This window comes from Mastomys coucha, unplaced genomic scaffold (assembly GCF_008632895.1).
Source record: "Mastomys coucha isolate ucsf_1 unplaced genomic scaffold, UCSF_Mcou_1 pScaffold20, whole genome shotgun sequence".
Classification (NCBI taxonomy): Eukaryota; Metazoa; Chordata; class Mammalia; order Rodentia; family Muridae; genus Mastomys; species Mastomys coucha.
Window position 1 is genome coordinate 2,531,202 of NW_022196903.1, and position 27,775 is coordinate 2,558,976.

At 41.2% G+C, this 27,775-nt stretch overlaps 1 protein-coding gene across 4 annotated transcripts in view; it reads left to right on the forward strand.

Annotated features, from left to right (window-relative positions):
- The window catches only part of Dync1i1 (dynein cytoplasmic 1 intermediate chain 1), a 299,060-nt gene that overhangs the window by 258,027 nt on the left and 13,258 nt on the right, over positions 1-27,775 (forward strand). For all 4 annotated transcript variants that reach the window (XM_031381127.1, XM_031381128.1, XM_031381129.1 and 1 more), the window contains 2 exons: positions 19,166-19,306; positions 23,432-23,557. In XM_031381127.1, the coding sequence (XP_031236987.1) occupies positions 19,166-19,306; positions 23,432-23,557 (267 nt within the window). The remainder of the gene's footprint in view (positions 1-19,165; positions 19,307-23,431; positions 23,558-27,775) is intronic.

The window sequence follows — 27,775 nt, forward strand, 5'->3', positions numbered from 1 at the left end:
AGAGAGAGAGAGAGATCATACACACTCACACACATACATACACACAAGTAGGCACACATGTACACACTATGGACTCTTCTTAAGTCGGGAGAATTAACTCCATGATAGTTTTGTAAAACTAATGTACAAGTTAGGCAAAACTAGTGAATATGTTTTCTCAGAGAGGTCTCTAATCTTCAAGAATGACAGGACTACATAGGGGGTGGAGATGCTCAGGCTAACCAGAAGGCTGCCCATATGGAGGGTGAGAGAGAATAGCAACCCTTGGACCATTACCCTGGAAACTGACTGATCCCTCCTCTACTAGCTCTTATAATCATTTTTTTCCTCCACACTTTAGACAAGACTAGACACTAATCTCAGGAATTCCAATGACCATCCCAGTTTGTTCTTTAGTAATAATGTCAAATAAATTTTACAGAGTAGTCCACATCAAGATTATCTGAACAACACAGTTAAAGAGCTTGAACTGGATCTAGACAGAAAATAAAAACAGAACACATGTTGAGTTTTAAGAAATAGTGATTGGAGATGGAGATGTGGCATGGCTTTAAAAGTCTGGAAGGAGCTACACGTGGGGACGCGTGCAGTACCATCACCACTGGAAATGCTGATTCAGTAAACCACACCTTCTAACAATCATCTGTGATGGAGGTTACAAAACCAGTGTCCCATGGAGCAAGAAGATGGAGCAGCACCGAAAACACGTGCTACCCTTCCAGAGCACCAGAGTTAAGTTCCATCCCCTGTGGGATGGCTCACAAACACCTTAAAGCCAGCTCTAGTCGTCTGACTCCCTCTTCTGGTCTCCATGATAAAGGGGGATGGGGAGAGGAGAATCAAACCGACAAAAACAAATGGTTAAGATCTAAGAATCAGCCTGGCAGTGGTGGCACACGCCTTTAATCCCAGTACTTGGGAGGCAGAGACAGGCAGATTTCTGAGTTCGAGGCCAGCCTGGTCTACAGAGTGAGTTCCAGGACAGCCAGGGCTATACAGAGAAACCCTGTCTCAAGAAACAAAAAACAAAAAAACAAAACAAAACAAAACAAAAAAAATCTTAAGAATCAGACCTAGGGTTTTCTGAAGTTCTCCATTTCAAATCCTTATTTTTTTTTTTTTGTCAGAAAAGAAAACTGCAGTCTGTGGAAGAGTGGAAAGGGGTCACGTATCCCATAGCTTTAGCCCTATATTTCTACCTCATATTCATTATGATTGGGTTCAAAATCAGTGTACTAAAATGTAAGTTGATATTCGAACTGTCCTACTATTTCAGCACCTTAGTAAGTGCCAGTGATTTTTATTTAACTAAGGACTGCTGCTGTCTTTCCCAGTAAGCTGTGAACTTCTCGAGGGCAGTGGTCATCTCTTATCTCTGATCTATATTCCCTACAACTTTCAGTGAGTTTGGAATATTTGACTGATTGCAGATTAATAGTAGGAGAAACTAAGAGGTTTTATGTTTCCTGCAAATTTATTTCAACTTACACTCAGGCACCCCAAAGACTAACCCCAAACATAACCAGCCCCCCAGTGAACCTGCAAACCTCTTTCCGTGTTCTGTCTAGATTCAGTTCAAGTTCTTTAATTCTGTTGTTCAGATCATCTTGACGTTGACGGATCTGTAAAGTGTATTGGAAATTATTACTAAAGTGCAGATTGGAATGATTGTTAGAATTCCTGAGACTGGTGGCTAGAGTGTTACCTAAAGTGTGGAGAATAAAAATGGGGGCGGGGAGGAGGAATGCGCTCTATAAAGGATAGAAGAGGAGGGATCATTGAGTTTCCAGGGTCACTGGTCTCTCTTACCCTCAGGTCTAGCCTGAACATTCCACCTCTCCCTCAGTTGGCACCCACCATTTCTCCCCTCCACTCTGCTCCATTTCTCTTCTCTTCCTGCCAGCATCCATGCCCATGGATTTCACATATGCTCATAACACTTAGGGACTATCTCATCTACAATATTAGCATCGCAAAGCTTGACAAAACAACAATGAAGACAGAACTAAGATTCTAATGCAAAATAAACACATATTTCTTTCCCTACCTGCTCAAAACAGAATTTGATTTGATTGGTTATTCATGCATGAGATTAGCACTCAAGGAGAATTCAGTGTGTTCTTAGTGTACTGCCAGGTCCTGTAGCAGACGCAGAAATGAGCACCAATCCCTGACATGAATGGATTTGATAGCATACATCTTGTAACCTTAAGTAATGAACAGAAATTCTTTTTTCCACTTAAACACAATGTCTCTATGTAACTTGGGCGAGCCTGGAACTCACTACATGCATCAGCCTGACTTCTAAATCCCAAAGATCTGCCTGCCTCTGGAGAGCTAGGGTTAGAGGTGTATGATACCACACTGACAAAATCACAGAGATCCACCTGTCTTTGCCTCCCAAGAGTTGGAGTTAGAGGTATTTGCCATCACACTAGACTGGAAATTATTTAAGGACCAAAAGTTCCTGTATGTTTCCTATATTGCCTCATTTCTATTATAATAAAACTGAAACACACCTACAACAGAACAAAGTACTCATACATTCAACACACAGCTACTTACTAAAAGCTTGTATTGCTGGAACACCATGTAACAAAGGCATTCGAATACCCAAATAGGAAGTGGAAACAGAAAGAAGCAAATTATCCATTCTTGTTATTCAAGAATAGCTATAGTTTATAAAGTTGTCATAAAACGTGAGGTAACAATGCAGAATTACTGCTCTAGGGGACATTCAGAGCTAGGACTCTACAAGCCTGGGTCACAACATTTTTTGTCAAGCAATCCATATGTGATTTTACACGTGTTTTTGCCAAAGGATTTATACAATGTAAGATAGAATGCTAGTTCATTTTAACATTGGCTCCTATCAACAGTGCCCACATAAAGTAGTTTTTTCCAGGCTATTCATGCTCTGGGAGGGTGTACTATACGCTGTGGAAGCTTAGAACATCAGATAGCGATTAGTCCTCTGGCCAAGCTGAACACTGAAAATCACCAACGAGAAACACAGAGATGCTAAAAAACGCAGCACTCAATAGACACAGACAGAGAGTGATGAGACTTTGTGCAAAGAAGCTTGGGCTGGTGAAACACCCTAATAGGTAAGGGAGCTTAGCATTGATCCTGACAACCTAAGTTCACTTCTTGGCAGACCCATGGTAGGAGAAGAAAACAAATCAACTCCTGCACATGCAGCACACACACACACACACATGCACACATGCATGCATGCATGCATACATACATGCATAGATACATACATACATACACATATACATGTATATTTATATATAAATAAACAAACACATATATGAAAGGAAGCTAGAAGCTGAAGAGAACTTCTCAGAAGTTTTTTAAGTGTTTGAGAGCAGATTGTAGAGTTCGTGGACTCCATGGGGATGACAGGGCTGGACAGTTGGTGGGGGGGGGAATTCTGTGCCCTCCTTCAACAGTTGTGGAGGAGGCTGTGAGCAAGCCCTGCTTGCTACCGCACACAATAGCGATCACAGGTAAAGAGGAATCCTGCAAAATGCTCAGCCATCCCCCCTCTCCCCTGGGAGATCGATGGCCACATTTGAACCCCTGGCTTGTCTTGCTGCTACTGTGGCCATGAGATCTGTGGCATGACACTTTCTCAATGTAGCGATTTGTACTGAGCCTGTCACTAGCTCAGCAGGAGGTAAAATTTACTTGACAGTGTTTCCTGGCTCTCTCCCAGCCTCAGCATGAGGTGGGAGTGAATGGGTGGGTGCCAGGCATAGAGAGTCCTTAAGCCCTGGGAGGGGGAGAGTGAGGGCTCAGGGAGGCTTACACAGAACTGGGGGCACAGGTGCCAAGCAAGCATGCCCCTCCACACATACACACACCCCTGTGGTCCTTGCCCTCCATCCTCTCTGCCTTCAGTAGGTAACTCTCAACATGCCCCGGAGCTGCATGGGAATGGACTCATCACTGAAACTCCTTCAATCTTCCCCACCCCCATTTTCAAATCTCACACTGAAGTTCTGCTATTCTCTGGTTCCTCTGGCTTCCTATTAAACTGCAGATGTGAGCCATTCACCATATGCGGGCCGCTCGTTTAAACCTTTAGCCTTCTTCAGGCAGGGTGACAACATTTGGGATTTCATTTTTTTGTTGTTTGTCCTACAAGAGTCTTGAGTTTAGGCCAAAAAAATCCCAGGCCCAGGATGAATGTGCTTTAGACCTCACTTTCTGTCAGGAGGCCAAGTGGACTTGGGAGAGAGGGTGGGGCCGTCTGCGGAGACATGATTTTCAGTTTTGCCCTTTGCCTCTGGAGCCAGGGCTCTGGCCCACAGCCAGCCACACGGAGAGAAGATTATGGTGTTTTCTAGGTAATTTTAAAGAGTACAAGCCCAAAGCAAAGTCAGGTGGTTTTGAGTCTGCATTGAATTTTTCATGTTCAGGATTTGTCATGAGCCGGGTTTTCAACAGAGCTATACTTTAAATGATGAAGGGGGCTGTAGTGTTCTGGAGACGGGCATGTTTTGGTTGTTTGCTAATGACCTCTGGTTTTGCTTATGTGGAGTCTTGTTAACAAATTGAAATGTAGCGAAATAAAACATTCTCTTTCTTTCCTGCTTTCGTTTTTCCTTTTTTTCTCCTTCTTTCTCTTCTTTTTTAAACAATAGGAACCGTTACGATAAACTGTCAAAACTGGGCTATAGATATTGGTTATTGTAGCATCATTAATACTGTGCAAAAATAAATTAGTCACTTTGGCAATCAAACACATTCTTCTTATCTCCTGTCTGTGCTTTAAACAGAGCCTTCTCCTTGTGTTTGATAGGTCCTATTGTTAAGAGAACTGCAGAAATGTATTCAAAAATTCTTTGAAAATTTTCCAACTTCGGGAACGTATTCAGCAGTAATTAGCCTTCAAGGCGGCTGCTAGGGAGAGCTTGGCAGGGGGCTGCTCTTGAGTCTAAAAGTGCACCCCGAGCCCTGCATGAGAGGGTGTCAGCTTTAGGACCCATGCCAGCTGAAACTAACCTGCTTGCCTACCCTGCCTTGGCCTTTTCACCACATCCTACATTATCTCCCGGACCTCTAGAAGTTGAGGCAGAGGATACAGGGAGTGGAAAGCCAGACCAAAATAACTTTTGAACTCAAGTGCAGAAAATAAGACTTAGGTGACCAAGGAGGTGGTTCAATGAACAAAGTGCTCACTGCGGATGGTGAGGAAGTGAGTTCGAATCCCCAGTGCCCTTGTACAAAACCAGGATTGTCAACACATATCTGGGAGGCAGGAACAGCAGGATCCCAGGGGCTGGCTAGGCAACCAGTCTAGCCAATCAGTGAGCTCCAGGCTCAGTGATAGACCTGTCTCAAAAGAATAAATAAATAAATAAGGTGAAGAACAGAGGAGGAAGACATCTATCATTGGCCTCCACATTTTCAGGCACAGACAAATACGCTCTCATGTAGGTACATGTAACTATATACATACGCTACACATATACAGATATTAAAAGTCAATAGAAAGTAACTCTTGCCTCAGGCAAGAGGCTGTCTTACTACAACAGAGCTGCCATTTCCTAGTTAAGTTTAAGCAGATCCCTGGGATAGTTTGTACAGAGACAATATCACTTTCCATGGAATGTTCCTTTCCCTATCATAAGCTCTTGTCACAAGACTGTTTCAGAGTGATGGGCATGATATAAGCCAAGTTGAGTTTTTTTCAAAAGGTTTTGCCGTCTCCAGAAATGAAGCACATATTTTATATTCATTACAGGCAACCCGTTCCCTTCACCAGAAGGTGCACTAGAGCTAACAGTAGAACAACTATCACTGGTCCCAAAGGGACGTGCTCAAAGAAGACAGAGGTAGCTACTTAGAAACAGGCTGTGTCTCCTACTGTCAGAGACACTTCCACAGAGGCAGAAATAATAGATAAACCCTGGAGGGCATCAGTGGGTGAGAGGAAGACGGAATGCTGTGCCACTTCCCTTTAAGTTCTGAGTTCATTAGGCCTGCCTGCATAAAACATGATGGGCGGAGAGGCCTCCACAGCAGGACTGTATTTCCTCACAGATCTGATGCCAGGGTACCACGAGGGCCAGCATCTTGTCAGAGAGCCTCTCCATAACCTGTAAATGTCTTAGCTCTGTGTCTCCAGGCACTCTTGCCCCTGGATGTTTCTGGGTCCTAATCTCTCCTTGTAAAGACACTGTTCATATTGGGTTATACTCCCCAAGGCCAAATTTAAACATAATTACCTGCTAGAAGGCTTTATCTCCAAATACAGCAATCATATTCTAAGATAACTAAGAATAAAGACTTCAGGACAGGAGTTTAATTTTGGAACCACTGCAATTCTTTCCATAATAAGAACTGAGGCTACATCAGTATCCCCGTCCAAGCCCTGTTAGCATCACAAGTTACACAGGACATCGCTTCACCACCCTGGCTCCTAGTACCTGAGTGCTGCACCTTCTCTAGTACTAATACCCAAGGCCAGCAGGACCCTGAGGGAAAGTACAGTCGGTGAAATGAGGCTACTCTGAGAGCTGGCTCTGCTGATCACGAAGGGAAAGACTGTTTTATTCAGGGGTACCACCTTGGCTCATGTTCTGCCCATGTGCAGCTGGTGACAGTGCTTGCTTGAATCTAGGCTCTGTCCCATTCAGTTTCCTGGCATGACTATCCCCAGGCAGACACATGAGACTACCCCTGTCTTTCACACATACATACAAATCATTTGAAATCCCAGTGTCACATATGAAGAATTTATGGATATATACTGGTGTGTTTTTAAACTTGTCTAAAGCTAAGTTGTATCTGTTTTTAATGAGATAGAACATATTGGATGTTTAATTTCTTTTTCTCCTATGGTACAAAGACTTACCATTCCTAGCTAGAGTCCCCACGCTGCTTTCCTGAGTGGCTGAGTTGGTTTGTAGTCCCAGCAGCAATGTGTGAGGGCTGCTTTACCCCATACCCTTACAGCCATTTTTTCTTCATGGTAGTCATTCTAAGTGGGGAAAGAACGGATCTTTGTGTATTTTTTGGTGTGCCCTTCGCAGGCAGATATTAATGATGAATATTTTTTTCATGTATGTATTACACTTGGTCTTCTTTTGAGAGCTGCTTACTCCACTCCCTTGCCCATTTATTGACTGTATGGCTGTGTTCGGAGCTTTAACTTTTGAGTCATTTACAGATTCCAGACATCGCTCCCATGTTGGGTGCACAGTTTACAGAATGTAGCATGAGTCACCAGTGAGCACAGCTTCTTCCAGCCTTTCCTTCCCCAACACTATTGCTCATTTCACATGCCTGTCTCCACCACCATCTGTGAGGCCTGAGCTGATAAAAGCAAGGGATTCTACTTAGCAGCTATTGCCTATCATTGTTTCAGCTCTCTCCATCCTGGATTCTGGTTTACTGCTTTACCTTGACATAGCCTTTTTCTCTTAAGGACAGTTTTTTCCTGTCCCTTAATCCTTCTTGTAAAATGTCCCCAGTCCTGTCTTAACTCTATGTCTGTATTCCTGTGTCAGCTTAACCTGAGTGCCACTCCCAGACCCAAAATGCACCACATTTAAAATGCCAGTCACATCTCTTTTTCTCTTGCTCTATTTCTTCTGTTTGGCACTCAGTTAAAGGTACCCACCATCCTGTCATCCGCACTCAGAAAAGATGTAAACATGAAAATTAGACATCTTCAGACGTATTTAGTACATGGCACATTTTTCAATGCATACTTAATAAATTAGCAGGTACTGCATCAAGAACGTTTTTTTCCTTTTTCCCATAATTTATTTTTTATTCACATTACATTCCAATCACAGACCCACTCCCTCCTCTTCTCTCAGTCGCTCTCTTACAAATCCCTCGCCCATTACCTACCTCTTTCTCCTCAGAGAAGGGAAAACCCCCTGTAGGTACCACCAGCCCTGGGACAGTCCCAACAGCACTTAGCACCTCCTCTTCCACTAAGGCCCAACCAGGTAGTACAGGTAGGGGAAGGAGCTCCAATGGCAGGCAATAGAGTCAGAAACAGCCAATATGTCCACAATCAAAATTACTATGATTTCATCTATGTGGACAAAGGCTTGGGCCTCCTGGAGATTTGCCAGCTCTTACCTTGACTACCAGCTGAAAATGCCATCCTGACTATGTGACCAGGCATGCTTTGCTCTCTCTCCTACACGACTCTCTTCCTTCCCTTCTATCAGGGTCTCTGCAACTTTCCAAACAGGTTTCCTCAGCTGTCCTAGGCGATACCTTCTTGGAGCACATCAGGTGTCAACCTTCGAGCCCATCTTAGAATTCCTCTGGCATCTATCAACTGTAGCACAGAATGAACACCTTGGCTATATACCTCTTTTCTGTCTCTGGCATCAACAGGACAGGGAGCCAGTCTGTTTTCTGGGGGTTCTTAGGTAAAGGAAAGTCCTTGCTGAGTTTTACCCAGGAGTGTGTCTTGGAGAAAGAATTTCCTTTTCTTGTTTCTTACAACAGGACAGTCTCTGCCCCTCTTTGTAATTCCAAGTATCCCCTTTCATCGTGGTTTTCATGTCTCTTGAAACTGCTTCACTACCAGCTTGCAAATAACCACTCATCGGGATGGCAGCAACAGCGGCGCAACCTTCCTATCCCTGTTAGAGATCTCTGTTGAGTGTTTGTTCTTAATTTTGCACAATACATGATCAGTAGGATACGGAAGATCTTTTTGGAATACAGTGTAAAAACATTTTCTTAGTGTTCTTCTATGAAGAGTGCCTATTCTCCTACCTGTATTGTTAGTGCTTGAAGGCAGAGTCAAATCTTGATTCCTATTGATTGCCTAAAGTAGAGAGATCACCGATATTCTACCTGTAATGTGTGTTCACTAAAAGAAAGTTAGAGCATCTGCAGCTGGGATAAATGCCTTCTAAGATGACGTCATCTTAACAAAGGGGCTCTTCGTATGTGTGTTTCTGCTATTGTGATCTTAAATATCCAAAATATCAGAAGGGAAACACACACTGTACAAGCTAGACTGAAATTACAATTTCTACAAGCAAAGAGATGAACAAAATTGGTAAGCTTTACTGGAGAAAACAAAATTTGTCCACAACTCCAAAGGTCTGTTGGTGCCTTTCGGATAAACACAATATCAGGCAGTGTCTGATTTATTTGGTTTTTTTTTTCTTTATGGTCATTTTTATTCTCTCTCCTCTCCCTTCTTAGTGTCAGGGAGTAACTATTAAAATTGGACTTGATAAATCTGCCTGTGCTGTCACCAATTCTGTCCTGCTGCACGTGTCTGTTGTATCCTTTTTAAAAAGCTCACCCATGCAGAATACTTTAACCATGAAAGAAACCACAGAAGGAATCGCAAAGCCACCTCCCAACGTGCCCTGTATGCATACTTCCTGTGCTTCACTTCTATAGCACTCCTCAACACTCACCCGTGAGCACATGCCTTTGAGCTACTGAATATGTATGCAGACATGTGTGACTAATTCATATAACTACAAACACTTTGGGGACTTAAAATTCACCCAGCTCACTGGACTTTCTCATTCTGCAAGAAGTATGGGCTTGGTACATCCTTTGTTTTGCTCTTTCTTTCTTTTTTTTTTTAACTTTTATTGCATTTTGATAAGAAAAGTTACATGATTTCAATTTATCTGAATTTGTTAACATTTAAAAACATATTTTAAGTAAATAGAATAAATCACATTCTTGTTTCCCTTTTGTACCCCAACTCCTCCCAGAAACTCCGCCTTCGATACCTACAATATCTTTTTTGTCATATTCTTTAAAATTTATAAAATATTATAACAATAAAAATGGGTATTATAAAGGTTGATATAAAACAACAATCAATTTAACAGTCTTATGTAGATGCTTGTCTACAGCAATACTGAAAATACATACATTTTTCTCAATATAAATCTTAAATAACTCCAAACATATTAACTGTATATTTCAAAATAATACATTACTACTAGTATTTTCTTAAATGAATATAAATATATAAAGTCTTTTTGTTTGTTTGTCTGTTTTGTATTTAGTAGAGTTTAAAATCTTGGCTCTTACTGTGATACAAGCCCAAAATAAGAACAGTTTTTAGACATTGGATTTCATTGTAATAAGGCTGTACTTCAATGACCCTCACATCACCAAAGGATTTTACCTCCATTGTAGCTAAGCTGAGAGTTGACAGCTCTGCTGCACCAAAAAATGAATTGTAGACACGATTTTTGGATATAGACTTCCTGCTATGATCAAAACTATTTGACTTGAGTGAGTGACTTTATTCTCATTTTTGCTTTTTGCTCATTTCCTTCACCTGTTTGATTGTGTTTTCCTGTAGTTCTTTAAGGGATTTTTGTGTTTCCTCTTGAAGGGTTTCTAACTGTTTACCTGTGTTCTCCTGTATTTCTTTGAGGGTGCTACTTACGTCTTTCTTAAAATCCTGTATCATCATCATGAGAAGTGATTTTATATCTAAATCCTGCTTTTCCAGTGTGATGGTGTGTCCAGGACTTGCTATGGTGGAAGAATTGGGTTCTGATGATGCCAAGTAACCTTGGTTTATGTTGTTTATTTTCTTACACTTGCCTCCTGCCATCTGGCTATCTCTAGTGCTACCTACCCTTGCTAAATTTGACTGGAGCCTTTCCTTCCTGTGATCCTGGTTGTGTCAGAACTCAAAGTCAAGCTGTCTCTGTGATCCTGTGATTCTGGGATCCTGTGACCCTGGGCTTGTTAGAGCACCTGGGAGTATAGCAGCTTCCTCTGGGTGTTGTGGAACTGGCTGCAGAGCCTGGGCCCAAGGTCTGCTCAGGACACCAGCCCGGAGAGACTGGACAACCGGAGCCACTCTGCTGGCGGAGTTCCTGTGTGCCTGGTCCAGCTGGTCCCAGTTACTCCCAGTGTTGAGACAGATGTTGGGTCCTCCTCACCTCTGATCCTGAGAATGTCAGAGCTCCTGGGAGTGGAGCTTCCTCTGGGTGTTGTGGGACTGGCTGCAGAGCTTGTGCCCAAGGTCCGCTCAGGACACCAGCCCAGAGAGACGGGCTATTTTGCTATTTCAACCAGTAGGAGAGGTAAATGTTAACCTCTGTATTTTAATGATATACTGCATAGGTTACCTTCTCAAGCAGAGCCTTTTAAGTAATATTGTTGGTTTTTCAGGGAGTTGCCTTCCCCGCAGGCCCCTGCATTAATTATCATTGTATATTTAATATTGTAAGACAAATCTGATCTAAATTTTTACCCCCAAGTTGGGGTATCAAACCAATAAAGGTTCATCTTGATGAGCTTTCTGTGACCTGTTAACTTTGCAAATTGTATAGAACAGAAAGTAATCAAAGTAATCACATGGCTATTTCCAATATCCTGAATCACCTCATTTCACCTCACCTCACATTTAGTTCGTGTTCACTTCTTCAATAGAAAATAATTCCAGCTTGGCTAAGTGGAATGCATGAGATAAGAATTCTTGTTCAAAGATATGGCTAACTCGAGCAGAATCTTTTGAACATTTGCTTTGTAGAATTCTCTGTTCTGGTCCTCAGCAAAATTAAGAGAAATATATCAGCTATATTAGTATTACATATTATACAAAAGGCATTGTACATTTATCACAGCAGACATAAGCAAGATGAGTTACCAAACTTCATCCTGGTGCTGAATGTGCATATAATACACACACACACACACACACACACACACAAACACACACACAAACACACACACCCCTAACAGTTATATTTAAATGCAGTGAGCACACCAATATCACATTAGCTTTGGTAATTGGCAAATCCCAACCTGCCTATTTCCAAAATAAATATGATTGGGGACTCTAAAAGAATCTATTGTTCTGGATTTGTAATTTAAAATTTTTTAATTTGTGCATTTACAACATTCACTTTACTGCTGCCTTCTGTTGTTTGTTAACTCACACTAGCTGTCACTACCTGCACAAGACTGGGCCTCTCAGAAATGCATCACCAACAGGAGAAGGGCTCATGAGACCCCACCCCTCCCTAAGGGACTACTACACCTTCATGGTTTCTGGATGGGCCAGGGATGGGAGTGAGGCAGCAACTCCTAAGTTGTCCTTGCTCAAGTGACTAACACCTCACCGATGATCATGTAAGCAACTCTAATTAAACACTGACGGTCACCAAAAAGTTTTAAATACATCAAAGCAGTAGGGGACCTTGTGAGAAGAATAGTTCAGCAGGTGTGTAAGAGAAGCAAAAGAGACGAATTGGGAAATATAATTTTAGTATTTTGTGTGTGTATGTGCATGTGTGCCAATGTGTGTTGTGTGTTTGTATGTGTGTGTATAAAATTATGCAAGAAAAGATTTTAAGTTGGGTGCTGGATTAATGATCTCAGTCAATTGTTTCCTATGCACTAAGCTGTGTTTCATCTCTAACATTGCATAAAACTAGAGGATCAGGAGTTCAAGGTCATCCTCAGCTTACATAGTCAGTTCCAGTGCAACCATGGCTAACTGATACCCTGCCTCAAACAAGATCAACAACAAAAGAGTATTTCCGTCAGGATGGTTTGTAAGATCAATGAAACAGTGGAGATCAGCACTTAAAACCATCTCGATGGAAGTATCTTGCTGTGTAGCCTACTAGCTAATGAAATACAATTGGACAACCTGACATCAAAGTCATAATAAATAAGCAAACACTGCCTGACTTGTTTTTTTTCTTCTTCTTCTTCTTCTAATTCTTCACGACTTCATGGTACAGACACAACCACATGTCTTGCTTCTTTTAGGTCTGATCCATTCTCCCTCTTTGCACTTCCAATCCTTCACACTGGTGTTCACATCTTCTGTCCATCTTTCTTGGACTCTCTAATCATCTCGACCCTCATAGATATACAGAATGGTTTTTTGGTTGTTTGTTTGTTTTTTGTCTAACATGATGCTGAATATGAAGCCCCTCAGACACAGTAGCAATAGAGCTGGGAAACATGCAACTAATTCAGGGGACCCCTTTGTACCTGCTTGCCCCTTTCTATTACTCTGCAACTCTTCCAAAACAAAAAGTGTGGCTTGAAAGAAGACCTGTTGAAGAAATGAGCACCTCAGCTCATCCCACTGTGAGAGATAATCCTCCCCCTGCAATCCCTAAGAGCTGTTCCTCCACTTAGTATCTTCACAAAGTGTCCATAAAGTGTATGACACTAGAAAGCCAGTTTTTAAAGAACCTTGAGGTCGAGCTAACATTCATAAAAATGTCAGTGTGGGAAACACTCCCTTGATGAATTAGGCAAAGCTTGTAGCTTTCCTCATGGCTTTGAGCACTCACATACTAGTCAAAACCTGTGAATATGTTTACATTCTTTTTTATGGATAATTGGGCTCTTTATTGGTGGCGCCTCCTGGATTAAGAGGATTCCTGCATGCAAATCAGCTGTAGAGCAACAAAGGGCACCTTTCATGTGGCTTTGGATCTCAGGTAGCAGACTGCTACACTACATTTAGACAGAGACAAACGTCAAATTCCTGGATGCCCATAATCATCTTTCATATTGTTTTAAATCAATTAGTTAATGTTAAAGTCATCGAATCGTTTTGCTTAAAGCCCAAAAACAACCAACTGACTTGCTGTACATGTTCTGTTGAGAATGATTCCCCAAAGTTTTAATGTCTAAGCTTCAACTCCTGAACAGGAAGACAAGCTTGTCATGCAGCTGGCATTCAGATTGCTTCAATAACAGGCAGCAGAAGTTAAGATAAATAAGAGATAACTGTGTGCATTAGAGGACCTCAAATTAAGTTACACATAAAGTTTCCCAAGGATGGTACCAAGTTTGCATCACCTCTCTGGGGCCAAGAGAATTAGTTTCTTTGCTTTGGTTTGTGAGTTTCAGTTCATTTGTTTAACCACTTTCTTTTTTATGATAGAAGCGTCCATTTAGTATGAGCTTGAAGTTTGGTCTTTTTTCTTTGTTAAAGTGATAATGTGGTCTCAAATTTCAATAGTTCCTGGAAGAACTGGCTGTTTCTTTATTTTAATTGCTTCACAGGGACCACAGGACAGTTTTTGGAGTATATCTTCATGTTACTCATCTTGGCCATCATCCGTCTCCCCTACAGGATATTCTATCTAGGTTGTGTCTTTTTGTTTTCCTTCTGTGTCAAAACTCCAACTTAAAAACTGTATTATTAGTTTTCTACCCTTCCCCCTAACTATCTGCTTACTATCCCCTAAACAATACTCCTTCCCAACACACAAAATATTCCCAGATTGAGTAAGCACTTCTCTGTCTGCTTGGAAAGTTGACCATTTAGAAACAAACCCAACCTCAATGAGTACGCATGATGTTTGAGGCTGTTGGAAAACGTTGTAACATGAATCATTTTATTCTCTGGTCTTTGGGACACTAAATTATTTTGGGACCCTTGGAGGTCCCCCATAAATGAATAAGACAAAGAACACAGAGGAAAATTGCCATTTTCCTTGTCAGAAAAGGGAAGCCAACCCTATAAAAATCATTTCTGAGTTAACAGGTTGGTGAATGGACAGGCCCATGTGTTTTCACAAGTAACTGGATTTTTTCTGAAATCCAGTCTTTGTGGAAGAATGTTGAATTTTGTAAAGTTTTGTTTCTCTAAGCAGATCTCACCAACTTATACACATTCTGTATTTCTTATTTTCAAGTTGATCAAAGAGAGAAACTATTATGGCTTCTGCCATTTCAAATTTCCCAAATTTCTGTTACTATTTCACTGAGTTAGAAAGTTTAGGAAGTGTTTTGTTTTTTTTTTAAAGACTCATGGTCCAAATTCTAAGAACACCAAGTAAGATGGGTTCAGAGATCATATGTACCATTGAACTGCACTTTAGAAAGACAGAAACGCCCGTAAGCTTTACTTCGTCCCATCTTGCTGCACGGTATAACCATGACATAGAGCAGAGCTGCCCTAACATCTTAAAGCTAAGGAGAACCCAGCAATCAGAGAGCCTCCTTCCCATCTTACACATAACAGGACTGTCAGTCAAAGGCCTGTGCTGTCATTCCCCCCTATCTTTCATGCCCTTTCTGGCTGCTCCCAGCTTTGTTACTCTGCTTCCAGCAGCCATCATTGTAGTCCCCTCTGGGAGGCTCCCAGTCAGAGAACTTGAGCCAAGTCTTTGCCTGCTTGCTCATTTATTCTACTTTCCAAGGCACCGCAATCTGCTCTTCTGGTTAAAGGATAGTCCCCATCCTGTTCCTAGCATGTTAGAGAATTTTCTTTTCCTCCCACCAAATGCTAATGACCCCTCGGAAGTGTGGGTGATGCCCTCAAAGTCATTAATAACTGCTTTAGGGAAGAAAAAAGCGGTCATAAATAATTTTTAACTGTTTGTACAAATCATTTAGTGTGCGCTTAGTAAATATTGGTTGAATTGAACGGGAGTGTAAAGAATAAGGATTGATGGATTTTTTTGTTCTCTCTTAACTAAAGACCAGGTTGAAGGACTCTAGAGTGCCTGCAAACACGGAATGTGCCTAACAGCTAGAAACCCAGAGAAGAAAAGCCACCTCCCCTCCTCCACAATTTCTGTGGCTTTACGAGTTACTGACTTCCCTGAGCTATAATTTTCTTTTCTGTAAACACCATCTACCTTACAGAAATTTTATGCGGATTAAGTCAGACAATGTGTGTACCGAGCCTGGTCCACAGAAAACCTTCTTTCCTGCCCTTCGCTTTAGTCGGTGCCGGTGCCGGCCGACCACTCTGCTTTGTTTGAAAGTCTGCGAGTTAAAAAGCAAGCTAGGCGGTGCAGCTTCACCCACATTACCAGAATGGCCGACCTGAAGGCCTGATGAAGCCTACGATTGAGGCTTTATTTCAGTGGTGTGCCACACATGCACAGGTTGTGAATGGTGACGTTTTTCCTTTTCCTCTTTTGACACATTGCTGAGGACGGCGTTTGAAAGGAAAGCATGCAGGTGAAGGGGGCGTTGTCCAGTGACATTTGACTGCCTTGCAAAACGCTTTCTACAGCAATATGGTTTGGAACAATATTTAGTTAACTGAACGACCTCAGGTATTTTTCTAGAGTAAATGTTTTAAATCATGACGCCTCTGTGGCTTTGATATACACAGAGGACATTGTGAAATTCCTCTTCAAAATCATTGACAGTGTTTGTCCCCATACTGTCTTCTGAAAATCTGTGGTATTCTAAAGTCAATAGCCGTGTCCTAGTAAGCTACAACAAGTTTGTGAGCTCTGACGTTTCTGTTGCACAAACTCCGAAGCAGTGTTCTTGAGATCTAAGGCTTTCAATGTTCTTTTGGAAAATGTTAATATTTCATGATATTAGTATTTACCATACATTTTAAAAACATTAAGCATTTGAGGCAGATATTTATTAATGTGATCCTTAAGGGCAAAATGAAATAGAATGATAAAAATCCTTTATTGGACAAAATGTAATTGCTATTCAAAATAGTACTGGTGTACAAATGACATTTGCTTGTGCTAGTATTTTATGCCTCTATGGGACATGGGACCTAGTGGTCTGTAGATAGAAGCTCAAAGCATACAGTGATGAGTTCAGTAAGTTTCCCAACCTATCAATTTATCAGGGTTAAACAGAGCCTTTGAAAATGTAATGCCACCTCCCTTTTCCCAAGCACATGCCTGGCCAAGTCTTGCTTTCACAGTGACTTTTGTAATATAAGGTTCAACCTTGATGTGTGTGTGTGTGGTGGGGGTGGTTGATGAGGAGGCTTCAGAAAGACAAGAGAGGAAGAGTATTTCGATCAATCTGGTGAACAGGAAAAATACCTGAGGCCCAATACCATGAAGTAGGGCAGTTATTCCCAGAAGTCTCCAGGATATAGTGTGATTTTTGCTGAGTTTGTCAGTAACGAAAATATCAAAAGGGGGAAAAAAAGGAAGAATATCATAAAAATTAACAGGATAATTTTTAAGGGGATTAGTGTGTCTTGTGTTGACAGCTCCTCAGAGAGGGGTTGTATGAATCTGGCTGGGGTTTTAATTGACCTAAACAATAATGGCAGGTGTGTTGTGTGTTTATTGTATGTGTATCCATATCTACAGCTCTGTGTGCTTAGATGAACTATTGACTGTCTGAATGAGAAAGAATACCAAGGATCCACCTTCAAAACACACGTCTTTAGTTGCTATTGACTGTAAAAGAATTATTATGTTCTCTAACTAATAGTGGCCAGTTAGCTATAAAATCAAGAGTCTGTGGTTATATATACTTTTTTTTTAACCAAGAGTTAGATTGTAATATACACAATGGTCAGAGAAGGATCAGCTATTTCATACTTCCTCATTAATAAATAAGGCAAAATGATGCAATCATGCTATCAGGTAATAATTTGATTCTTGGATTGTCTAGTAAAAGTTTAAATTATCTAATATAAACAATGAGAAGGCAAAAGCAGTAGCCGATAAACAAATAGTTTTGGTTTCTAGTCATATTATAGACATGAGATTTAAAACATTTTGTGTAGAAATTATAGAATAATAATATTATATCACTATAAAACAAATGTCTAGATTGTTCCTTCTTGGTGTTTCCATGTCAGGTTTTTTTTTTTTTCAAATTATACTCCCTCACAGATACTTTTGAAGTTAAAAATATGACTCATCTATCTCTTAAAAAAACATCACATACAAACACACACACACACACACACACACATACACAGGTCTATCTATAATCTGTGTTGCCTTAATCTATCTAAACTTTGTATCAAACCAGTGACTTTTAAATGTCAAGAAAATGCAAATAATGGAAATTATAGTCACTCCCGTAATGAACTGTTGCATTCTGTTTCTGTTAAAGAACTGTGTGTGGGTTTGCACTGATTCTCCCCGCTCCAGTCTCGGCACACGTACTTGGGGCATCTCTCATTCACGAGCAGAGCAGAGCACATTGGCAGTTCTCACTGATGCTTGGAGCCCATTCCCTACAGATGTGTTCTTTCAATATCCAAGGCAGAAAGGATTTGATTGTTATATTGTATGTTATCTTTTCTTGATCTTACAGCCCTGGCCTGTGTAGGCATTCCACAGAGCCGGAGAAGAGAGTGCAGACAGCTGACTGGAGGGAGAAGACAAAAATTCCCATTGTTTAGATTTCTGTCAGAGGATATAAGAATAGTTAATTTCTTTTATCTCTGGGGCTTTCATTATCATTTAAATTTCATTTTACATTAATTGATCAGGGATTAGTAAAGCCATTATGCAGAAATTAGAATAAGACAAGCCAGATGGAATGAATAATTCATAAAGTCCAATTACGTTTTATTTCTGGTGTACTTTCAAACTTGCCTCTGACTTCTGTGCTATTTTGATGTGACAATATTCGCTGGAAATCAAGTGTGCCATTTTAATTTATTATATCCCTCTGGAGTGGAGGCATTTGTATGCTGTGGAAGAATGTTCAGTGTTTCCTCTCAGAACATCAACTTTAGGGGTCTTGGAAATCCTTGGTGATTTAGAAAGGATGTCATATTTTCTGTGTAAGTTCAGAGGTTCTAGAATGAGCCACATTGCTTCACTTGGTTCTGGAGAACTAACCCCATATAGGGAGGCTAGAGTCTTGAATGGAGAGATTTCCACTTTCCTGTAAGAACTGAGACCAGCCTTTAAAGGGGTTTGTTCCCTTGCCTTGCCGCAAAGAAAGAGTTAAAATATGAATTTGGCCTACATTTGGACTGGAAGAAGCCACCGTTGCTGCAGCGACAAACAAGGACCACAAGGTGGCAGACGTTGCCTTCGGTGCAGAGCCAGGGTCGCCAGGGACCGCCCGGGCTTCGAAGCATCCCAGCGGGTCCAAGCCCCTCAGCCCACTGCTGGGTTCAGGCTCCGGGCGACCTGCACAGCTTGGCCCGGCAAGAATTCCGAGCTAATGGCAGTCGCGTCCACCTGTCTGGAATGTCGCTTACAACTGTGTCTGAAACCGCCTCGCTCCGCGGGTCCCGGCCCCAGCCCATTCAGAGTACCCCCCACCCCCGGGGATTTATTTATGCCACTGGACAGTTGTAGTCACATTAAAGCTCCGGTTCACCTTCTCGAGGACTTTCATCTCGGGAAGTTTTATGACACTTGGTGAATGTGCAAAGTTTTTAATTAGGCTCTCTAGACAGCCCGAGGCGGCGGCAGCGCCACTAAGTCTTCACGGTCTCTCTGCTTTACAGCACAACAAGCCGCTCTACTCCTTTGAAGACAATGCAGACTATGTGTACGATGTCATGTGGTCCCCCGTGCATCCCGCGCTCTTTGCCTGCGTGGACGGGATGGGGCGCTTGGACCTCTGGAACCTCAACAGTGACACCGAGGTGAGCGGCAGGCACTCGGGCCCAGGGCTGGGAGGGGGCACCCCGGCCACTCTGCCGTCTGGTTCTTCCTGCAGAAAAAGCCTTTTGTGGACAGCCCCTCCAACTGCCTCTAGGCAGAGTCCATCGTCCCCACCCCCAACCCTCAATTCTTGTGACTACCCGAAAGGGAACCAGCAGATGCATTGGCCAAAAGTCGATGTCATTTCATCCCTAAACTGTAATAGATCTTAGACAGTTACCAACTCTGCCCCCACACACCTTTCTCCTTCTAACCCCCCCCCCCCCAAGGGCATAAAGTGTGTTCACACTTTTCCCTAAGGGGACGGACACATAGTGTTGAAACAACTTTATTGGCAGAGACTTGGAAAAGTAAGCTTTTGTGGGTGCTGTTTTTAGATTGGATTATTGAAGTGCGATTACTTTGTCAACGCTGGCTATTTGTACAATTTCTGTTTTGACTCCATAAAAGATGATTCTCTACACTACTTTCTGTTTAGATCTACCATCCATTTGGTTTTTGCTAAGGAAATATTCCTTCTCTACAATATTGAACTCAAAGGTAGTAGTGTCTGAGTTTAAACAGGTATGCAAAACTCAATTTAGTTTTTAAAATGGGATTTTAACATGTCACATTTAAAGTATTCACAAGTGAAAAATGCCTATTTCTTAAAAAAAAAAGTTAATAACAAAATGATTATTTTTAAAGTATGTCATTTGCTTTGTTCCTTCTCTTTCCATCCCTCAAAAGTATTGAGGGTCTAATTCAGAGCCTTAGGAATGGTGGTGTTGCCAGGGAACACCTTACATGAATATTTTGTGTCCTAAAATGGCCTCTGCATCATTTCTTGGTTTTTGGTTTGGGAACAAATACTCAGGTAAAGAGTACATAGTACATGGTATATGCCAAGTAAAGCAAGTCTTTTGAAGTGCTTGGAGCAGGAAGCGATCCAGCCTTTTTAATTAAGGATCCTAGGGCTGGAGGACATGAAGGAGGAGCACAGGAGGCTAGGATGTTTTGTGGGAGGGGACAGTGAAATTTCCTTCAGGTGGTGTTGTATCTGGGTACCTTTAAGGGCACAGATACCTCTAACTATCACCAGACAAATGTATTTCCATCGCGGCCATTTTTCCTTTTACCTCCAAGAACTATGGGAAAAGAAAGTTACGTAATGAAGTATCTTTGAAAATGATCAGAGGGCATGAGTGAGATGCCCATCATTTGGGATGCTGAAATGTTTATAACTTCATTGCATTTATTAGTAAGATGCTATTACCTTACGTTGTAATGGTTTCCCAAAGTCTTTCATCACCGTTGATTAAAATCATATTGCTTCTATTTACTAGAAGAAACTCACTCTAAGCAACCCAAAAAACAAACGCTTTCCAGATTGACTCAGGAGTGTGCTGTATCAGAAAGCAGGCAGCCAGGCTGAGGTGCTGCTTCCAGGACGAAGGGATGTGGTGGTCCACACCCTCCATGATAACTTCCACCTAACTTTATTGATCTCCCTCTCTCTCCATAAAAGGACAGCAATATATTGACATTGCCTTCTCCTTCTATAGGAATCAAAGAGAAACTCGGAAAAGTTTTGTGGTTAACATTTAAACTCACGGTCAGTCATACACACAGTTGAGATTTATGATAAACATCGCTCTGCCTTCACAGTGACGGGAAAAGCACATCAAGTTTAAGTCAGATCCAGGACCTTATGGTTTAAAACCCATTTTGTTTTTATAGGTTTAAGTCAGATTAGGAAATAGATTTTAAAAAGACAGAGGGAACCTACGTTCCCCATCTACTTTGTTGTTCTTTAAATTATTGTAGTTTTAAACAAAGTTGTCCTCCCCTATCCCCACCCCTCTGTAAAAATGGCTATTTACTCTTGATTCGAACAACTCCTAGTGCTTAGTAATTTATGCTATATACATCTTGTATTTGCAATTAAAATGACTGTGCCATGAAAACATGAGAATACTTATGAAATCAAAGTTGGAAGTAAGAGACATGCTAAGAGCATGCAGATTATTTTAATACAGATTTTTGCATTTAAGCTTCAAATACCACAAATTAATACAGATTTATTTTCCTTCATGTACCCATTAATTTTTAGAATATATAATATGATAGCATTTTTTATATTTTATTTTATGTTTTATAAAGCATAACTATGAAAAGAAAGCATTTTGGAGAATCTTTTTAAACTGACTTCAGTTTGCTATATTATTTGCATTTCAAGTAAACTAATTTCTTTAGAAGCACATTAGACATTGTTTTAACTACATGAGAAGGTCAGGGTTTTTTATATTAACTTTTTAGCTGTGTTCCTGTGAAAATTAAACATTTTACTCAGCTTTTAGATTATTCAAGGTAAAATCCTATGTGATACTTCTAAGTCAGTGTTAAAAATGAACTTTCAAGGTTCTACAGCTAAATCATGAATCTGTTTTCAGGCCAGCCCAGCGATAATAAAGTGTATTGACAGAATTATAGTCTATCTAAATTCACATTGTTTTTATTCTTTGCAAGGTTTGGTTAAAAATTCAGACTCCAACTTGCACAGCAGGGACCTTGATTGTAGAAATTGGGTATTTTTTTTTTTAAATGAGCTGGGGATTTTCATTTTACGTTTTTGTTCACAATTGACATGCAATGATTTAAGCAGGTAAAAAGAATTTCTATTGATTTCAAGATGAAGTTTAAACGTAGATTCTTACATATGATGGAGTTTTTATTGCTATTTTAAAGATAGGAATTGGCTCAGTAGTTTCCCACAAACAGATGGTTTCAACCCTGTGACCAGCTGAATGCTGGGGTGCTATGTTGCAGAACATGCGGTATTTCCACCTTGGCAAGACGCACTTATTGAGCACAGGTCTCACGGAGTGGCGGGAGATGCTTGCAGTGGCCGTCTTCGACCTTTCTTCCCGTCTCTTTTCACATGTACCATTTTCTTCTAATGCTGTGCTGTCATTTCCAAATCAACATTCTTGAGAAGGCTCCAGAGCCCTAAAACAATTATAAACTTCCAACCTTGAAGACAAGAGTACACACAGTGACAGAAGAGGGATTGAGTCACTCAAAATCCTACCTCTACACACCAAGGTTCTTGAGATAAATAGACAGACAGACAGACAGACAGACAGACAGACAGACAGACAGACAGACTGGCTGACTGGCTGACTGACTGTAGGTTCTATTCCAGCATTGCCAGTTCACTGAAATAATGATTATTAGCCCAGTTATCAATGGTTCTGGATTTCCAGTCACACACATAGATAGCTACATTTTAACAGGATTTTTCCGTATGGACAGTGACAACCTTGTGGACCATTCTCCATATCTTGGTGGTGCTACTAGGTGAAAGAAAGATAAAAGGAAAAAAGGAGAGTTTATAATTGATTCTTCAAGTTTTTTTTTTAACCTGTACACACATTTATTTTATTTTATTTTATCTACATTGGTGTTTTGCCTCCATGAACATCTGTATGAAGGTATCAGATCTCCTGGAACTGTAACTACAGGCAGTTGTGAACCGCTGTGTGGGTGCTGAGACTTGAACCTGGTCCTTTGGAAGAGCAGCCAGTGCTCTTGACTGCTGAGCCATCTCTTTAAGCCCCCTTAACTGTCTACTTCTTTCCCTCTGGTCATCCACTTTCTGGTAAGGTGGATAATTCTCTAAGAATCAGTGAATGTATGCTAGGATTGTTATGGAGACTCAAGTTACTTGAGCAACTGACTGTTTTTCTACCCTACCCTTGCCTTTTATAGATCCCTAGTCTTTGTAAAAATAGCAAACATCTCCCCCCCCCTCCCCTGACACATCCCTCGCCATCTGATGGTCAAGCCTTGCGCTTAGCTGTCATGTTTCTGCGCTGCACATACACTTGACAAAATCCAGAGAGATATTCCTGCTGCTGGCTGCCGTGACTGTGGGAAAGTATGTCCATTTCCCTTTTTTTATTTCTTGTTTCTACTCTTTAAGTCAGTGGAGCAGATGATTCCAGAACAATGAGTCCTGTTCACCCTTTCTCCGAGAGTGAAACTGGCTTCTACAGGAAGGCAGTTGTGGTTCGTGGATATATTTAAATTCATGTTCATTTTTCGTGTCATAACCCCTTTGGCAGGTGCCAACAGCAAGTGTGGCCATTGAGGGGGCGTCTGCCCTAAACCGGGTTCGTTGGGCACAAGGTGGCAAGGAGGTTGCCGTAGGGGACTCAGAAGGCCGCATTTGGATCTACGATGTTGGAGAGGTACATATTTTTTGTTTTGTTTTGTTTTGTTTTGTTTTAGGACAGGAGCTTGGCGTGTGTTTCTACTTTAAAGACCTGCTGAAAGTATTAACAAGACTTTCTGAGCCACAAGAACCCTCTTGATTGCGTTCGCAAGTTTCCATTGACTTAACTATGAGTTTGGAAACACCTCCTTGGGGTCTAATTTGGCCTGTGTCACCATCACAGGACACTTTAGTTAATGATCTTGACTCCTTCTATTTGTGTGGTAGAAACCCCAGGTCACCAGGCTGAAACATGGCACGGAATGCTTTTGTGAGACTAAAGCTGGCCAAACTCATCATGTTACCATCGAAGTTGAAATTTACTGTATAAAAATTTTACATAGAATGCTGATTCAAAATCATACTATTTAGGTACAGTGCTTCCAACTAAGAAGACTAAGATGAATCAAAATTTATATCATTTTTCACATTTATGACATTATCATGAAGGACCTATGCCTCTTTCTCTACATCTTATTATGTGACATGTAAAATTAAAGACATGTAAATATAAAGAGAATGTCATGTCATGTATCAATGTGAAAAGTAATACATCTTTTACTCCAGAAAAATTCTTAATTTGTGTCCCATCTTTACATTTCCACTGCTGATCAATTGTTCTGTTTAAGTGGGTTTTCTTTTACTTCTTGAGAAAGTATTTATTTTAAAACCTTGATTTCTAACAAGGGTAAGGTTTTTTTTTTTGTTTGCTTTTGTTTTGTTTTTCTCTTAAAGACAAAGAAAGTACAGGAAAGATAACTAAAAGTGTTGTGCAAGGTTACTTAGGCATAATTTGAAACTACATTTGCATTCTGGAGAGAAAATAGACTGCATTTGTATGCATAGTGTGCTAGGCCTGGGACTATCTGGGACTACCTGGTAGACCAGCTTAGCTTAGCTTACTGAGAAGAAGTCTTCAGTTTCACCAGTCAGCATCAAGGGACTTTGACAATCACAGCTGGTTGTTCAGCAGAGGAGCTTCTGATGGCACATTATAGAATGTGCTGCTCTACAGCTCATTATGTTGCAGCAAGCTAAATGGTGTTCTCAGATTTATCAGCTGGGAGTAGAAACTGAATAATGTTAGAGATGGGCCTTTCTATCCCAGCATGCAAAATGCTAAATGAAACACTGATGTACGTCTCGGCTGTCCCCTAGTTACCTAGTTAGACTCTCTTCCTCTGCCCTGCTTATTCCTGATGCCACAAGTTAAGATAGCCCAAGTGGCAGAGACAGTCAATACTGGCCTACATGGTAAAGATCCAGATGGCCAAGTGCCCCACAGTTTGAAGCCTTGGAAAGAGAATGCCATTGGAGCCAGAAAGATTTATTACCCATGATTTACTAGCCATATTTTCTGCCTTGAAGTTTCTTTATATTTGATGTACTTCTCACTGTCTTCACCCAGATAACACTAAACAATGAAACCAATATTTATTGTTGATCTCTTTCCCCTTTTCATTAAAGAAAGAGAGAGAGAACACAGGGCAATTAAACATGATTTCTTTTTTCTCTCTTATGTGTTCTTTCTTTCTTTTTATTCTTTCTTGATAACTGTTTTTTTTGGGGGGGAAGAAAAATAAAGGTGCAAACTACCCAGAAAGAGCAGAAGATAGACGAAATAGTACACCTCTCCTTTGCCTCACTCAAACGCGTACTGTCCATTAACTTTCTCTAAACACGTACTGTCCATTAACTTTCTCTAGGTAGTACACATTACTTGTTTTCCCTTTTGTTCTAGCTAGTGTAACACTCTGGTTTATCTCATATAAGCCTCCTGAAAGCCCTCGCTGCTTATTGAAATATTACATAGGTATAGAGACACATCTCAGACAAGAAAAGAACCAGCCCAACATGGACGTCATTTTCTGCAGTGAGGCACATTGATGGCTAATGCCCACCGTGACTGGGATATGACTCTTGTCTGGAGAGTAGATGTGATTTTGCAGAAGTTGCTCGGGCTAGTGTGCACAGCTGCTCAACATCTTGCTAGGGCACTCTCATCATCTCTAAATTGTGAAGTGTTGCTGTGCTCACATGTCTGCTATCACTGCAGGTCAGGCTGGTTTTCATTTTTGTATTATTGCCCTTGCTTTTCTAAGTGATATTACAGGCTACAGAAATGTCTACAGCTAGAGGCCAGTCTCGCCTATTGTCTGGAGTCTAGACAGGCTATAGAAAAATCTCTGTGACATATAATAGGCCAAACAATTTGTAGGGTTGTTTATCCTTACAAATTCACCACGAGGAGAGGAAAGGGGGAATATACTATTTTATTGAGCGTAGGTAATGTTACAATCTTTAGCCCTTCTCTGAATGAGTGAAAGCCAGGCTTCAACACTTGAACAATTCTTCCTATATTGTTTGATCATACACAAAGCAGTGGCTAGCTGAGACTTAACAATGTCATTTAGACTAAGCATCATTTTTTTCCCTAAATGTTTCTGTAAAGTATCTTAATTTATTTTTGAGGTGAGGAGAGTCGTTTCTGTTTCTCCTTGCTAACTTTCTTTAAACCTTTGAAGACCGCATCTGTCCAGGCACGGAATACTGACGTTCACTTCTTAGAGATGGTAGATATAGCCCTGGGCAGCTGCCGCCATTACTGTAACTCCTGTTATATCACTTACCAGCCTGGGCCTGGCAGAATATCTCTGAACTTAGAATGGAGGGATCCACTCCCAACGGTGCCTTCCCAGACTTCTAATTTGCCTCTACTGCAGAAAGCCACCTAGGGTGCTTTCAAGACAAGCTGGCCTATTGAGAATTATAGATCAAATCTAAGGCTGGTACACTGCTGATGAGAGGAAGAGAGTCTGATCAGGAAGCAATGTAAATAGTAAGAAATATAGTGGAAAGAGAAACATGTATGGATGGCAGTGAGAACCAAATCGTCAGTAGGCTGTGCTACCACGATCAGCATTCAAAATCCGTCCTCTGGTCCTCATTAGAGTTGAATTCCTCACCAGGGTCATGCTGGCCTTTGGAAAGCCTTGATAGAAAAAGATGCAGACACTTCTAGATGGCTCTTAAAATGTAGTCTGTGTACCAATGAAAATAGTAGTTTCCAGAATCCTCAGTGTTGGTCTGCTTGCCTTGAGACTGCAGTAAACTGAAGAATGTCTGTCTGTCTGTCTGTCTGTCTGTCTGTCTGTCTGTCTGTGAGTAGCCCTCTCACATCCGTTTTTTTCCATTGCTATTGACCCGAGACCTCTATGAGACTGGAGGAAGAAGGCCACTGCTGTCTTTTGCCAAGATCTTGTTCTCCATGTAAAGCTGGTGTGTGAGTGGTACGGTTTCACAGGGCCCTGTGCTTCGGGGCTTGGAGCTGAGCCTAATGTTATATTGTCATTGGCTGGCAGTTGGTAAACAGTTATCAGCAAGAGGCTCCATATTTTTATTTTGTAATGGACCCTGCATGGTATGCGGCCTGTTCTGTCCCTAAGAAAATTGATGGTAAAACAAATACATGAAATATTTTGGCCTTGACCTAGATCGTTGGGAAAAGCAAAGAGAAATCTCTAGAAATGTGACTCAATAGAGTGCATACTACATCACTCTGTTACCTACTTCTTAAATTATAAGATTCTAGATTATAAGCCTCAGACGGCCCGTACGTGTAGTGCTTAACCCAAGGTAGGGTTCTATGACACCTCCCCCAAACCTCATTCCCGTTCTATCATAATTTAAGATGCATATTTCTTTGGAATTTTTTCTATAATTCTTGCTTCATTAGATGAAGCAGGGTGGGACAAACTGTCACTGTTCTTGCCACTGCAACTTCCCGTCAACACCTTTGGAGATATCTCCATTTCAGTCCAGGTAAGAAGGCCACTGCACAGAGGGACTCTGGTGTCACCAGTTGCTAACAATCATGTGTCTCATCTACCCCAGCTGAGGCTGCAGCTGCTGCTGGGAGTCCCAGCTCGGAGCCCCAATGATAGTGGCCTTCTCTATTACGTACAATTATCCTTAGGATGATAGAGATGGCTCAGATCCAGATACTGATGCAATTTATTAGGGACTTGTGAAGAGGTAAACAGAGGTTTGTGTAGGAGCTCACTGAAATCAACAGGTTGAATTTGTCTACCCAGACCCCACCTTCTTTACTTTTTCGTTACATTTAAATGGCAAAGGTGTGAGTAATCTCTCAGGGCCCGTAACTCGGAAAGTAAAACATAAAACAGGCATGTTT